General features: G+C 31.2%; 1 protein-coding gene across 1 annotated transcript in view; it reads left to right on the top strand.

Moving 5' to 3' along the window:
- LOC119645045 overlaps positions 1-14879 on the top strand; it is a 166936-nt gene that overhangs the window by 7256 nt on the left and 144801 nt on the right. Inside the window, 2 exon segments of the mRNA XM_038044851.1 lie at positions 2157-2478; positions 3866-3940. Coding sequence (XP_037900779.1) covers positions 3886-3940 — 55 coding nt within the window. The 5' untranslated portion in view covers positions 2157-2478; positions 3866-3885.

The raw sequence follows: 14879 nt of genomic DNA, 5'->3' as shown, positions 1-14879 counted from the left end.
GTATATTTTTACAAAACAAACAAACAAACAACAACAACAACAAAAAAAAAAGGAAAAGTATTTTCAACGCATGAACAGGCATATAAACGCTTAATAAATAAATGTAAAGCATTAAAAATAAAATTGATTAAAACACTGCCAATAGAGAGCGAAAGAGAGAGAGAGAGAGAGAGAGAGAGAGAGAAAGAGAAAGAGAAAGAACATTATTAAATAATTGCTAAAATTTCATTTATTAGAAATGCAAAAAATAAAAATATTATAATCAATTTATGTAACAGCGGAAAAAAGAATTGAATTCAAACAAAACAAAAAAAAAAAAAAATATTTCAAAGAGGACTAAGTATTAAGAGCACGGACAATATTTTTATGTGAAATCTAAAAAAAAAAAAACAGAAGGCAAAGGAAAGCAGAAAAAAAAAAACGCACATAATAATAATAATAAATTATTATGAAAACATTTTTAATTAAATACATTAAACTACAATAAAAAAAATGACAACAGAAATAATGTACAAATGTATGGGCAATCACGGTGAAAAAAAATTACTTATATGTGTAAATAAAGTTCAAATTACAAATAAAACAAAGCCTCTAAAGCATTTCAATGCATACGCATAGTAATATGCAGCTTAAATGAGTGTGACGTGTGAGCGTATGAGTAACATTTAATTCAATAATGTGTAATTAAAAATCATACAATAATTGCGAAAAAAATAAATAGAAAAGCAAAACAACAGTAACAACAACAACAACAACAACAACAACAAACTTCATTGTATTTATTGAGAATAATATAAAAAAAATAAATAAATAAATGGTTACTGCGTGTAAGTAAACACTATACAATATAAAAAGAGCAACAATAACAATCACATAATAGCTCTCAGATTAATCTTATTATAATTAATTCAATGTAAACAAACAAACAAACAAACAAATAAACAAAGACACGCATACGAAACAATTTATTGACATTAATAACGACTATACACGTTAATTGTAAATAATTTCAAAAAAGATTAAAAACAAAAAAAAAAACAAAAAAAAAAACAAAAGGAAAAAAATTAAAACGAAATCAAAAAAAAAGCACGAAAAGAATTTTTAAACTAAGAAACTTGTGCAGGTCAGAGAGTATGTCCGACATGTACTACCGCAAGCATAGCAAAGCGTTTTCTTAATATTAGACGTGTCAGTGGACCCCTAATGAAACTTTATGCGCAATTTGTTGTTGAGTGCAAACCCATCATTAGTTTATAGAAGTTTTCTTCTATACGTGTAGGTTGCATTTTGCATATATATATATATGTGGGCGAATATAATTAAACCCAATTTTAAAACGGATCTAAATCAGGTAACTGGACGTAGACATATATTCATGAATATTGAAACTTTTGAAGAACGATTAATCGAAACATTGACAGACCGATTTATATATATATATATATATATATATATAAATTAGAATGCCAGAAGTCTATGAAGATAACACTGATGAGTATATCCCTATCCATATATATATATATATCGATATATGTACATATATATGTACTTTTGTATGAAACGAGTAAAGAATATTAATATACCGGCGTATTACGATAGTGGTAAATGAAAATTGAACATAAAATAAATAAACAAATTATAAAGAAACATTGTAAACGAGTAAAAAAAAATTACAAATCTGCACACTAGATAAACTAGTAATGCCGAGATTTAACGTACACACACTTTTCTCTCTCTCTCACTCTCTCTCTCTCTTTGATTTTGTTACATTCACTTTTCATCACTCGATTGCGTAGCGCTTGTTGAAAACGTATAATTGCTTAAACGGAAGCCATATTGGTTTTAATTAACATTATTATTATTATTATTATTATTATTATTATCAAGTAAGCAAGTGTAGGGTAATAGGGAGAGAGTATGAGCGAAAAATATGTACGTTATATAAAAGCATTTGTGTTTGCGTGTGCACGCGTTTATTCAATATTTAATTTATTCGCATACATCGCGAACAGAATTTGCAAACTCTTTCCCCCTAAAAAGAATTTGTTGTTGTTGTTGTTGATGTGTTCGGTTCGGAAAAAGCCATACATTTATAACCGTCAACAATAATCGTAATTAAAATCTAATGAATTCTTATATTAAATAAATTTTTACAGAAAATCTCATTTACAAATATTTCATTACGTGTGTCGTTCCCGGTTATGATATACGAAACCATTAAACAAATATGTCAAATTAATTAAACAACAACAAAAAAAAAAAAAAAAGAATATTTTTTTTCAATGATCAATATTTAATAAACTGAAAATTGTATGAAGACAAATTAACCAATCGTATTAATTAACATCTTACCGAAATAGAAATCTATATTAAATAAAAGAATTATTTTTTAAGTAAAAAATAAAGAAAAAAAATTAGAGAAAAACTATTTAATAATCGCAAAAAGTAAGACGTGTTTCCGTTAGTGATTGTCTCCAAGTAAGTAATTAATAAACAAAAAGCTTAATTATATTAAAAATTTAAAGCAAATCAAATTTTTGTTATTAGCTTGGCACTTACATATATATATGTATATATATATATATATATAGAGAGAGAGAGAGAGAGCAAGATTTGATTGTTCTGATTTGCTTTGAGTCTCTTTTTATGCGAAACAATTGAAATGTATTTTGTTATCAGTAACGATAATGCGGAAATGCCTGCCAATTATCGAATTAAGAAATCCTCACTCCTCGAGACATTATCTTAATAAATTCCAATTCGGCCTCAGATATTCTTCGACAGGATCCTATGTTTTTTCATCGAGATGAAAAGTTATACATTTAAGAACAAAAACAATTTCATGTAAAAATGATCATCTTTCAATCTTTCAAGTCATTCGCCATTCGATACTAACGTGAACGTTAAGACAAACAAGAGTTTCTCGTGATTGTTGATTGTTCGTTTTCTATGACTGCGCGAAATTCCAATCGAAATTCTTAATCTATCACGATAAAAATACATATATATATGTATATATTAAAAATTTGAAATAAAACTAACCCAGAAGCAATTCAATAGTGAGCTAAATAATAGAAAATATTTAAGAAAGGTGTGATGACTCTTTTATTTGATTACTTGAACTAAAATGATTCAAGTACCGGCCAAACGATCGTCAAGATTTTGCTAAATGCTTCTATTTTTTTTTTCGAGTTTTGTCTCTCTCATTAACACAACAATGCACAACTAGTGTAGTCAGCCTAATGAGACCGCATCAGGCGAAAGCTTCCTTTTGATGTGAAAGCTTAAAGTAGAACGTGCCTTAAGTAAAAAGGAAGGAAACTAATATCTAAAATCAGTTAGTCAATCGATACTGAGCTTTTCAATAACTCTTCGGTCGATTATAAAGTCGTTAGAATAATCTTTGAATTCCTTTATGTAAATAAAGAGATTTTAGTTTTTTTAATTTTTACAATTTGCGAGGATCAAATGTGCAGACATAGATAAATCAGCGAACATAGTATCTCGCAATGATACAGCTATGTATTATATATGCAGCCATGAACATGTGAATAGAACGCTTTCCACCATCCGGATATAAGCAAATATCCATTAAGAGATTCTTTTAAAGAAATAATTTTTTATTTTTTATTTTTTAATCATTCTTTTAGTAAAATAATAATGACTTTTGCACTTTCAAGCACTAATCTAATAATAATATTGATTGCTTTTTTGATTTAAAGCAAAACTAATTTTCCGAATTTGAAAGTGTGAGCTATTCATGGATCTCTGAATGTATAATTTATTGTTACATTAAGTAAAAAGATCTGCTTCTTATAATAAGAAACTGAAATATATCAAAACATTTCACATTTTCATCCTCTAGAGAAAGCGATACCTTCAACGATGTTCCTGGATGCGGCTAAAGTTGCGATTCTAGTTTTAATCAAACAACAGCCAGGTAAAGATTCTATGAAAAAGTAAAACAAAATATCTTATTTCACTTTTCGAAAGAATCATTATCGATACAAGCGACAAATTAATTAGAAACGTGTAAACATTCGGACGAACACTGTCGATACTCTTAAAAAAAAAAAAAAAAAAAAAAAAAAAAATGTTAATAAAGAAAATCATGAGCAGCAATACATTTCTTCATATTTTCTAAACACTTTCCCTTTTAAAGAAAGAAATCAAAAAAATTAATTGTTAACAGAAATTAAAAAAAGAATTCTCTACTTAAGAGAGACAAGAAACCTAGAGATAGATCTGTGTAAACAGATTTTATCGTGCTAAGCACTTTAAATACACAGCAGTATCTACAATGCCATGCATATGTAAGCATTTGCAAATCTTATTTATCCCCTATGATGAATGAAAACAAAGTAAAAAAATGTAATCGAATCCCATCATATACCCATCAACGTTGTCCTAAAAAGGCTTCAAAAAAAAGGAAATGAACTAAATTTTCATATTCTATAATATTGGGTGAGCGCGACCGATTTCTTCTATTTTCAGGATACAACTAAGCAAAACGATATGGTGTGTGTGTTGTAGCTTATGGGGTAATAAGCAAAAAAACGCGGAAAGCAAAAGTGTTGGCAGTCATTGACAAATGAACAGGCGGACATACGGACAGACGGATATGTTTTTGGTGCATTTCGTATGTGAAGCCCAATCAAAAATTTATATGCCCTTTACAAAAGTACAGAAAAACCGATTAAACTTTGATGCACTATAATACTGGGTAGGCGTGATCAATTTTTCCCCATATGTATACAGGTACCACAGCACATGCCATAGAATATTCGTTTGAAATCTTTGTGTTTGATTTATTGGTTGCAGTTTGTGAGCAATGAGCAAAATCTTAATGCGTTTTCAGTTTATATGGTACTATAGGCATATCCTTCGAACGATTTGACCCCGTTTTCAATACCAACTTGCGTGCAAGAACTTCCACTGCTGCTGTTGCCAACTTTCAAGTTGATAGGGTAATTTTTGCAGACATTACGCAGACGGATAGAGGAACAAAGGAACAGAGGGTCAAAGGAACAGAGGGTCAAAGGAACAGAGGGCCAAAAGGACAGAGGGACAAACGGACAAAGGGATATATTTAAATCAATTCAGAGTTTCATGCTAATCAAGAATACATTTACTTTGTGTGTTGTCTGTGAAGTCCCCTTCTGCGCGTTGCAAACGTTTTGACACCATGAATGCAAGCCTCCTCAACCTTGGGCGATGGATATAAAAATATTAATGTGAATATAGAGAATATTTAGAGTGCTCGTAAACGAAGGCTCCAATTAAATTATTAATGACACATATTGTATGTCTTCGCAGTTATTAAACATGAGCGGCACTCACTAAAACGCATGAAAATTTTATAAAATTGAATGTTGTTTGAAGTTTTCGTTTCCCTTTTCTTTATGTTTTTTCTGTTTTTTTTTTTTTTTTTTTTTGTTATTGAAATGGAACTACAGTATACTTTAATATAATACAATAGAACCAAAAATGATTGCCAAAAACATATGTTTTTAGGGCAAACACAAAACAGCAAAAAGGACATAAAATGTAAAAAGGATTAATAGCAACGATAACAATAGCAACAACGCCAATGTACAAGTACAATACACACATATCCATATATATATATATATATATATATATATATGTTTATATAATTTTCATTGTTGTTGTTGTTGTTATTATTTATACATTTGTTTGTAAAATATTTAGGTCAATGAGGATTATTTGTGCACACACAAAATATTAAAAAAATTTTTTTTTTTTTTTTTTTGGTTTTGTCATTTTGTTGTTGTTATTATTATTGTTACTATTGCTGTTATTGCTGTTGTTTTCATTTTGAGTTTTTGTCATCCGAGAAATTGTTGCACATGTGTGCCTCCATTGAAATGAAAATTGAACAAACAGTCATGTTTACATGTCGGTCGGTTGGGTTTCATATGCGGTTATTAATTTTAATACATTTCATTTACAACGAACGAAATTCTTTATTTTAATAATGCGAAAGCAAAAATGCTTTAAAAAAAAAATTACTTCCACATTAAACTATGTCCTGTTTTATGAAATAATAATAAAAATAAAAAATAAAAAAAATAAAAAAATAAATAAGAGAAACAGAAAGCAAAAAAGTGAAAATGAGTTATTGTTGTGCTACGAAATTGTCATCATCATCGTTATCATCACTCTCGTCATCGCTATCATATTTATGAACATATGACCATATGTGTACGTTGTAACACATCACACGCATATATCATATGCAGGCACACACACACACATAGCCACAACATCGTGATGATTATGTACGTTACGTTATTACGTGTAGGGGACCACATTTCCTAGTCAGACAGACAGATGTTTTATATTTTAAGCAACATCTTGACCTCATGTTTTATTTCTATTCATAATTTTTTTTTTTTTTTTTTTTATTATTTATTTATTTTTTTATTTTTTAATTTTTTTTTTTTTTGCTATCTTTTATAAAGCATGTTACGTTTAGGTTTTCATTATTTATACGTGTCTATGCGTATGTGTGCTCACTGCTCCACATTTAATTTGTTACGCGCCATAGTTGTGCTGGTTTTCTTTTTTTTTTTATTTTTATTTTTTTTTATATCATTTGTGTTATTTATGCGTACATTTATATTGTTTTACATACACTCACTCACCACTTATGCATATAGGTTCAGTTAACCGTTGCACACACAATACACGTTTTTATTGTTGCGCTTGTTATAGGATTTCATTATTTAGCATTTTACCACTTTTCATATAATGATTGTCATCCATTATGATTATTGTTATTGTGCACGTTCCCGTTCCCGTTCCCGTTCGCGTTCCCGTTACCGCTGACGCTGCCGATGCCGATGCCGATGCCGTTGCGGTTGTCTGCAATCGCCTTATGCAAAGCTGTTTGCAACAAGGCCAGCAATAGCCGGCAGCGTATAGCGATAAATGGAGCAGACTTTGGAAAATTTTCTTGTTGCAAAAATCACTACAAATTTTACTGTCCATCACAAACAGATGCAACAGTCTCGAATTGATTCAAAGACGCCAGCCCAGTTTCATATATTTCTTTTAATGTTAATAGTTAAGCATGAAAGCGTACCGTTGGCATTGGACATTATGACGGCTTAGCAAATCTGCCGTCTAAGTCTTATATCCAAATGCAAATATGGGCGATTTTTAACAGAGCTTGCCATCATACATAAATGACTTAACAAAGCGATAATGCCAACCTGCTGAAAACAAACGTTGTTCGCATCCGTTGCATGAATTGCAGGCAAACAAAAGTATCGACCGCCTACTTAAAACCTCCAATCAAACTCTCCCTTGTTGCGATTGAATTGGATTGATCCACTATTTGAATGAATTTATTTCGACATTACTTGTTGAATTTGTGTAGTTGTGCGTTGACAGTTTAAAATTTAAAATTAGGTTATCTTGTTGCAAGATCTTCTATTATATGCATAAGCTGGTGCGTTATCGACAAAAGACAATCGTGCCACACTCCGATGTTAATCATCGAAACTTTACATGATGTCGCATCTGCAACAAGATTTGTATCTGCAATCTTGTCATTTCTATTATATATTCAACGCTATCTGTCCGAACGATATTGAAATTTGAAAGGCTACAAAGGCAAAGTTAGGATTTTACATGAGACTTTTCAAGAGCTTGGCAATAAAGTGCTTAGTGCTTTCAATTAATTCGATTCCTTTTTCATGGCGGGACGGATCATAGTAACAAATCCATAGGAATTGTCGCATTATATCTTTCAAGGGTTTCCGAAGAGACATCACACTGCTCGAATTTACTACATCGATCTCTGTAAAGCTTTTAATAGGCTTTAATAATGACCTACTTGTCTACAAACTCACTTTATATTTATATATATATATATATACATCTTTCGAAATATTGTGGTTAATCTTCTACGTCAGTGTAATTGGTGTAGGGTAGCAATGTATTCTTTACTCTATTCAGAAATTATTTGTCATTTAGAGCCTGCACTACTGACGGTATAAAACTGTATTAGAAATCATCTCAGAAGCCTTCATAACTGCGAGCAGAGTAAATCTCATAAGCGTCAATCCAAGTAAAGGCATTATTCAATATTCTATAGATATTGAGTACAAATCATATAGATAGGCAGGCCATTGAAAACGTCCCGTAATTTATAAATTTAGGGATTATTTTCAATTCTAACGGAGTTGTGCTCAAAACACGGCCCCACAATAGGGAAAAAAGTCGATTGGTTCGACCAACACTAGAGGATATGTCAATTGAATGGCCTCCTGGATTAGACAGAAATTCTAATTGTTTTCTACCTCTGATCAAGATTTTTTCACACTTTATAAAAGAAAAGTACTTTGTGGCGTCGTTTTTATTGAGATATGAGAAAACCCCATCAGCTTTATCATGCAGCGAAATTGATCTACAGTTAGTCTCTGGACACATTATATACTTTTTCAATTAATCGTAACAGATTCGTGTTACTCCATCGTGTTATACGTCACCGCAATAACTAAACAAAGGTTTAAAGTGAGGCAAAGCAAAGGCTCAGACAGCGCAAACAACATTGCTAACTAACATTGCTATTCAAATTATTTCGCAAGTAAACCAAGAAAAAACAAAAAAAAAAAAATCGCATTCGAAATGGAAGGTTCAAGCACTTAAGATTTTTGTATAACAAAATAAGAAAATTATATTAGGTCATGATCGAGTCTTTTACATCCATTGCCGTGGCCCTCAGAAAAAAGGAAAAGAACTAAATTTCCATACTTTGTAAGATTGGTTGGGCATGGCTGATTGGTTTTATTTTCAAAATAAAATTAAAAATTTACATAGTGTCTGTGGAGCAAAACACGGATCAGCTCCAGCAGCGCAGTCGCTAAATGCAGCCCATTGGGCCATGTACAACGCGACCGCCAAATGCAGCGCAGTCGCTGGATCGAGTACAATTACTGTGTGCTTTCATGTTACTCGCAATGTGCAATTAACGTTAACTCCATCATCATTTCTTCTCCATTACTGGTCCGAACGTTCGAACCGAAATGCTATATCATTAACTTTAAAAGTCTTTATCATGTACTTGAGGCGGCCGGGCGGCTTTTCCTACATACATTTTTAGATAATACTTTTACACTTAATCGCCGTAAATTGGCTAATTCTAAGGCCCCTTATGAATACTGCGTCATTGGCTCGCACTTTATTTTTACTGTACAGGGACAATTTGGCATTCGTTAATATCATTCCTCGGAGCGCAAAGCTGCAATCGAAATATTTCAAAGAATTTCGAACAAAGTAATATTTGATCGTCGAACACTTTCTGACTCACGTCAATCTAATCCTGTCTGTACGTTTGTCTATGATGTGTTATTCGAAGGCTATTATTCGATATTAGTCGATTAGCTTTGTAGCTAAAATTCATAAATTCAATAAATAAATCAATGTATCGACGAATTATATAAAAATTCTCTTGAAGATGTGAATCGTCTGATTCGACTCCAACTACAATGATGTAAATGATTCAAATTGCTTTGCTGTGTATGAGCACTGACCTAATGGCACAAAATAAGTAAGTAACGATAGTATCGTTGCTCCAGATCTTCTTGTTAATAAAAATGTTTCTTAAAAATTAATTATGTCGTTCGTTCGTTGCTCGTTAGTAAGCTCGGTTAGCAAGTTAATGAATCTTAGTTCTTAGCGTTCATATGTGTTAAGCTTAGAAATTTCGCTAAATTAAAGCAGAAAAAGACAAAGAGCAATTCTTATTACAGTTAACATATATATATATATATATATATATATATATATTTACATACATACATACAGTTATATATATATATATATATATATATTATATTGTAAATATATTGCAATTTTCATTTGTATTATTAAGTCGGTCAAATATGAAATGAAACGTATTGGATCACATAATAAATTCCCGTTACTTTGCATATATTGAAATCGTATTTTTATATATATATATATATATATATTTACACGTACATCAAGCCAGACAAACATGTATAGCATACAAACCTATTTTGTATACGTTTAAAGTACCAACTGATTAACTGACTGGATGACTGACTGCCTATTGTGAAGAGGCAACAGATTAAATGGCTTCGAAAAATAAAAATAAAAATAAAGTAAAACAAACAAATGTAAACGAGAATAACGAGAAATGAAAAGCTCAACCCACTTATTTCACTTTTCATTTTTCAAAACCCACTTTTTCATTTCCTCTTATTTTTCTACGTTTTTGCATACACAACACTATATTTACACATATATCCACACAATTACATCTTATTCTCTATTTTACATTTTATGTGGCACATATTGATTTCAATTGTTATACTATGTATATAATATTTAGGTATACATTTTGTATATATAGATGTGTGTATATGTCTATATATGAGAATCTATTGGAATCGTTTCCCTATTTGATTTTCTTGAAATTAACTTTCAACTTGGCAGCTGAGTTTTCTCTTGTGTGATTCTTTGTCTGCGTTTCTGTGTTTGCAGGGCTGGTGGTGGTAGTAGTGGTGGTGGTGGTGTGTATAATGGAAGTTTCCTTCAATACAATGTAAAGAAATGCATAACAATAATAAATACGACATGACTGCTGTCATTTGTATGTGATAAACATACACAAACACGCTGCCAATTATATTGGGTTAGGGAGAGAAAAAGCGTAGAGACGTTCAAGCATCTTTACAAGTGTTTAAGCGAGACTACTTGCAAGCACACATTCATATGTCATCTATAAAATTGCATGCATATCCACTTGCAAACACATCAAAAAATTAAAAATAAAAATAAAAAATATACAAAATAATAGTAATAATAATAATAATAATAATAATAGTAATAATAATAAATAAATAAATGAAAATAAATAAATAAATAAATGACGACTGTTCAGCTATAACTGGGTCTTGGTTTCCTTTTCGGAGTACAAATATTCTTTGATTACCTTTCTCTTTCTCTTTATCTACCTTTCTTTCTTTCTATCTATCTATCTCTTTTTTTCTGTATCATTTCCTCTTCCTACGTCTATCAAGCTTTAGTGATTCATGCTTCATTGTTAATATTGTTGTCCTTGTTATTGCTGTTCTCAGTATTTTAATTATGAAATATTTAATATTATGTTTTAATAATGTGACTCGTCACAGCAATCGATTAAACGCAAGCAAAATTCTTCGCTTAAGATTTGCTAAAGAAAGAAAAAAAAAAAAAAAACTTTTGATAAATAATGATGATCACTAGTTCTTATATACATACATACATACAATATTATATATTGCCTTCAGAATTGATTAGATAAAAAGAAAAGATATTTAATTTGTTTATTTTTTTTTTTTTTTTTTTTTTTTTAATTCAAATTAAAACAACTAAAAACATTGGAGAGACAGGAGAGACCGATCTTTAAATACCCAAATCGTGTGAACGCAAATCGGAGACTTCAATAAAGAACATCGCCTCGATATTTATTTCATTATTTATTTGAGTAAACCGACAATTCGACTATCATAAATTTTCCATTGAAGTGAATGCACTTCAAATTTTAAACTGAAGGATAAGTAAATAGGAAAGAATTTTAGTAAGAGTTTCTCTTATACAAATCATGCATAGGATCGAGATTTTAATCCAGCAACATGAGCAGTAAAGTACAGCATTTGGGTTCGGCGGTTTGGGAGATGAGTGAAAAAACAAGAAGAAGATCTAAACTAGTTAAACTAGTTATAATATATTAAAGCAATTAATTTTCTTCTCAAAATATATAATCAACCCAAAGAAAGCCATATATGTGATCGTTTTATATAATACGTATTGAAAGTAACATACAACGTAACAATATTTCGAATTCCTCGAATAATCTCGAATAAATTTGAACTTTTTGACACGTTATACGGGAAATGATCGAAAATTTGGCCCAATCTTCTTTGGCCCTCTTTCAATGGCATTGGTCTTTGAAGCTTAAAAGATGAAAACAAGAAACTAAGATGGATAGGCGGACAGACAAGCTTTAAATCGATGGAGATAATAAAACATGGATTTATCCCAAGACCATAATATACCTTCATAAGAGGTGAAAAGTATAATAAAAGCACTAACTGATCGACTGACCATCAATCGGATGCCTTCAGACTTCACTGTTCACTTATTTTTCAGCTTTTCAGCGATTGTATGCATTTTGTCAAAAATCTACGATTTTTATAAAGTCGATCTTTGTCCCAAGTTTCCGCTTCAGTTCAAAAAAGAAAAAAAAAGAAGAAAACAATTGACAATCGTGGGAGCTGGTGGTACCCGGACGGCGATTACATAATATGATAAACTAATGGTCCTACTTTCGAATAAACGAACAGATAGACGGACGAACAAATACCTAATTTTTGATTAAATTTCTTTATCATCTACTTTATCAATATCTTAATGCGTACGTTTCGTAAGAAATTCTTCAAGTAGTTGATGATAAGCAAATACATAACATTTTTGGATATTATAACAGTTTTTCATTTATTACAATCCTATAAATGATTTTTAATATTACTATATAGCAGCAACGGTGTCCGCAAATGTACGTCTTTGTCAAACGTATGAGTAGAGAAGATCTTAATCTGTTTAAGAAAACTGTACAAGTTTTTTGCAGGCTGGTTACAAGTGCGATTAAATTCTCTCAATAGGCAAATCGAATCGAATTCAAAGATAAATTTAGTGAAGTGAGTCCACCTGTGCGGGCCTTTTCTAAAGCCAATTAATAATTCGGGCATAAAAACTTTCAGAGCGAAATGTCAGAGCAAAATGACACCCGGACAATCGTTTACAGATGCAATGTCAATGAATCTTCAAAAATTGTTTAATCAAGTTGATCAAGTCAAATGCTTTTCGCTAACGAAATGGTTTCTTTCGAATCGAGTCAAGATGGACGGGCATGCACGAATTACGATTTTTGTCATGCGGAAGAGAACTCTGCAAATATAGAGCAAAGCAAGAAAACAATATTTTATTATATCATTTTTAGATAAGAGCTGCTGTGTGCTCGTACATATCCGATTGATCTCTTCTTGAAACGACTATTCATTATAGCTCGTACTATTACTCGGTTTTGTGATGACAACTTACGACTTAATTGCTTTACATACGAGTGGATTTTTATAGGTTTGTAATTTTGGGTGTTTTTGGTTTTTTTTACTTCATGCTCGATCATAGCTTAGCAAAGTTATAAACCTTAAAAAAATGCACCGTATCTTCTATACGGTAACTTTTGAATCCGTATTTCGTAAAGGATTTGCCACCAAAATGAAATAAGAAATGACTGAAATCTCTTGTAACTTGTCCTACAAAGCGTTTATATATAATTAATGACCTTAATACAATTTCAAATGTTCTCTGACACAGAAAGAAACAAAACTTCAACATTTTATTGCGTATAAATGAAAACTTTGCAGAACATCCCATGCCGTAGATATGCTAATTATATCGATACGTTTGTTTAAACAAAAAAATAAGAATACGCACTAAAGATTGCAAAATTTGTGTGGATAAGCCTAATCTAAATTTAGCAAGTCCGTACATCTATCTTAATCAGTTTGTCTAATCATCAGTCTGCTTATTCGTTACTTTCTGTGTCCATGTGAATACTCAGACGACTGTGGACAAAACTGTTCGATCAACTACGAGGCGATTGTCTACCTCGCCGCTCATCCATGCATAACTTTCTCCTCTCACTTCTCTTCGGCCAATTCCTTGTTTCTAACAAATTTTTAAAAGACAACTGAAACTTGACGGCGTATACTCGAGGATACTTTCTTTGAAAATGAATGTAATATGTTCACAAGGGCAGCAATTATGCGCAGATATTGCCAATATGGTCTTATTGAAAACTTATCCATTCTAATAGATATCATCAGAATATTATTCGCAAACATTCATTCGTAAAGCTGTGTGAAGGCATTGCGGCAAAACGATTTCATTTGACTCAACATCTCGTCTAATACATTTTCATATCATAATCTAAGCGGGTAGGTATTCACGGATTCGTAGTTCAGTGTATATTGCTTTCTTACTTGTTTTTCATTCATTTCTTTGATCGACTTTGTTACAGAGAAGAGCTTAACTCAATATTTAAAGCGTTAGAGAGAGAGAGAGAGAGTGAAAAAAAAAGCCATTTGAAAAAAAAAAAATATAAACTCGATTTTATAACGCAAATGCGGCTTTCATTCAATACAATGCGGTTTGGCTTGCCAGAGCAAACGAAACACTTAAGTAAGGATATATACTGGAAAACTATTAAGCGCTGACAACGACGACGACGATGACGATGACGATGACGATGATGATGACGACGATGATTACGATGGTGATGACGATGATTTATTTTATGGAAAAAAAAAAAAAAAAATAAGAAAGGATATATGTGAAAAAAAAAGAGGAAGAATATAAAGAAATAAATCGAGAAAAAAGAAAAGATTATTTAAATAGAGTTTGCTTACGCTGAAAAGAACGTGAATTCAGTTACATCGCATATAGAGACGTGGAGCACGGACTACTTGAAAAGTAACTGAAGAACAAATGTTGTCAACGTTGGTTCTGTTGCATTCAATTGCCAGAGTTAGCAGTGAAACCCGAACAAACCAACAGAGGTGTAAAGAGATGCCAGCCAGCGAAGGCAAACACTTTTACGTGAAATGTGAAATATGGTTCAAGGATTGCTATGGGAAATAAAACAACTTTACGCGTTCATAAAACACGTGCCTGCATATAAAGAAATAAAAAAAAAAAAAAAAAAAGAACCGAAAAACCAACATTTCTTAATGCATAAGAAATCAATTTTAGAAATGAGTGCAATACTAAGTACCAAA

This window comes from Glossina fuscipes, unplaced genomic scaffold, assembly GCF_014805625.2.
Source record: "Glossina fuscipes isolate IAEA_lab_2018 unplaced genomic scaffold, Yale_Gfus_2 1, whole genome shotgun sequence".
Classification (NCBI taxonomy): Eukaryota; Metazoa; Arthropoda; class Insecta; order Diptera; family Glossinidae; genus Glossina; species Glossina fuscipes.
Note: the sequence above shows the minus strand (reverse complement) of the source record. Positions and strands in the feature narration are given on the sequence as shown.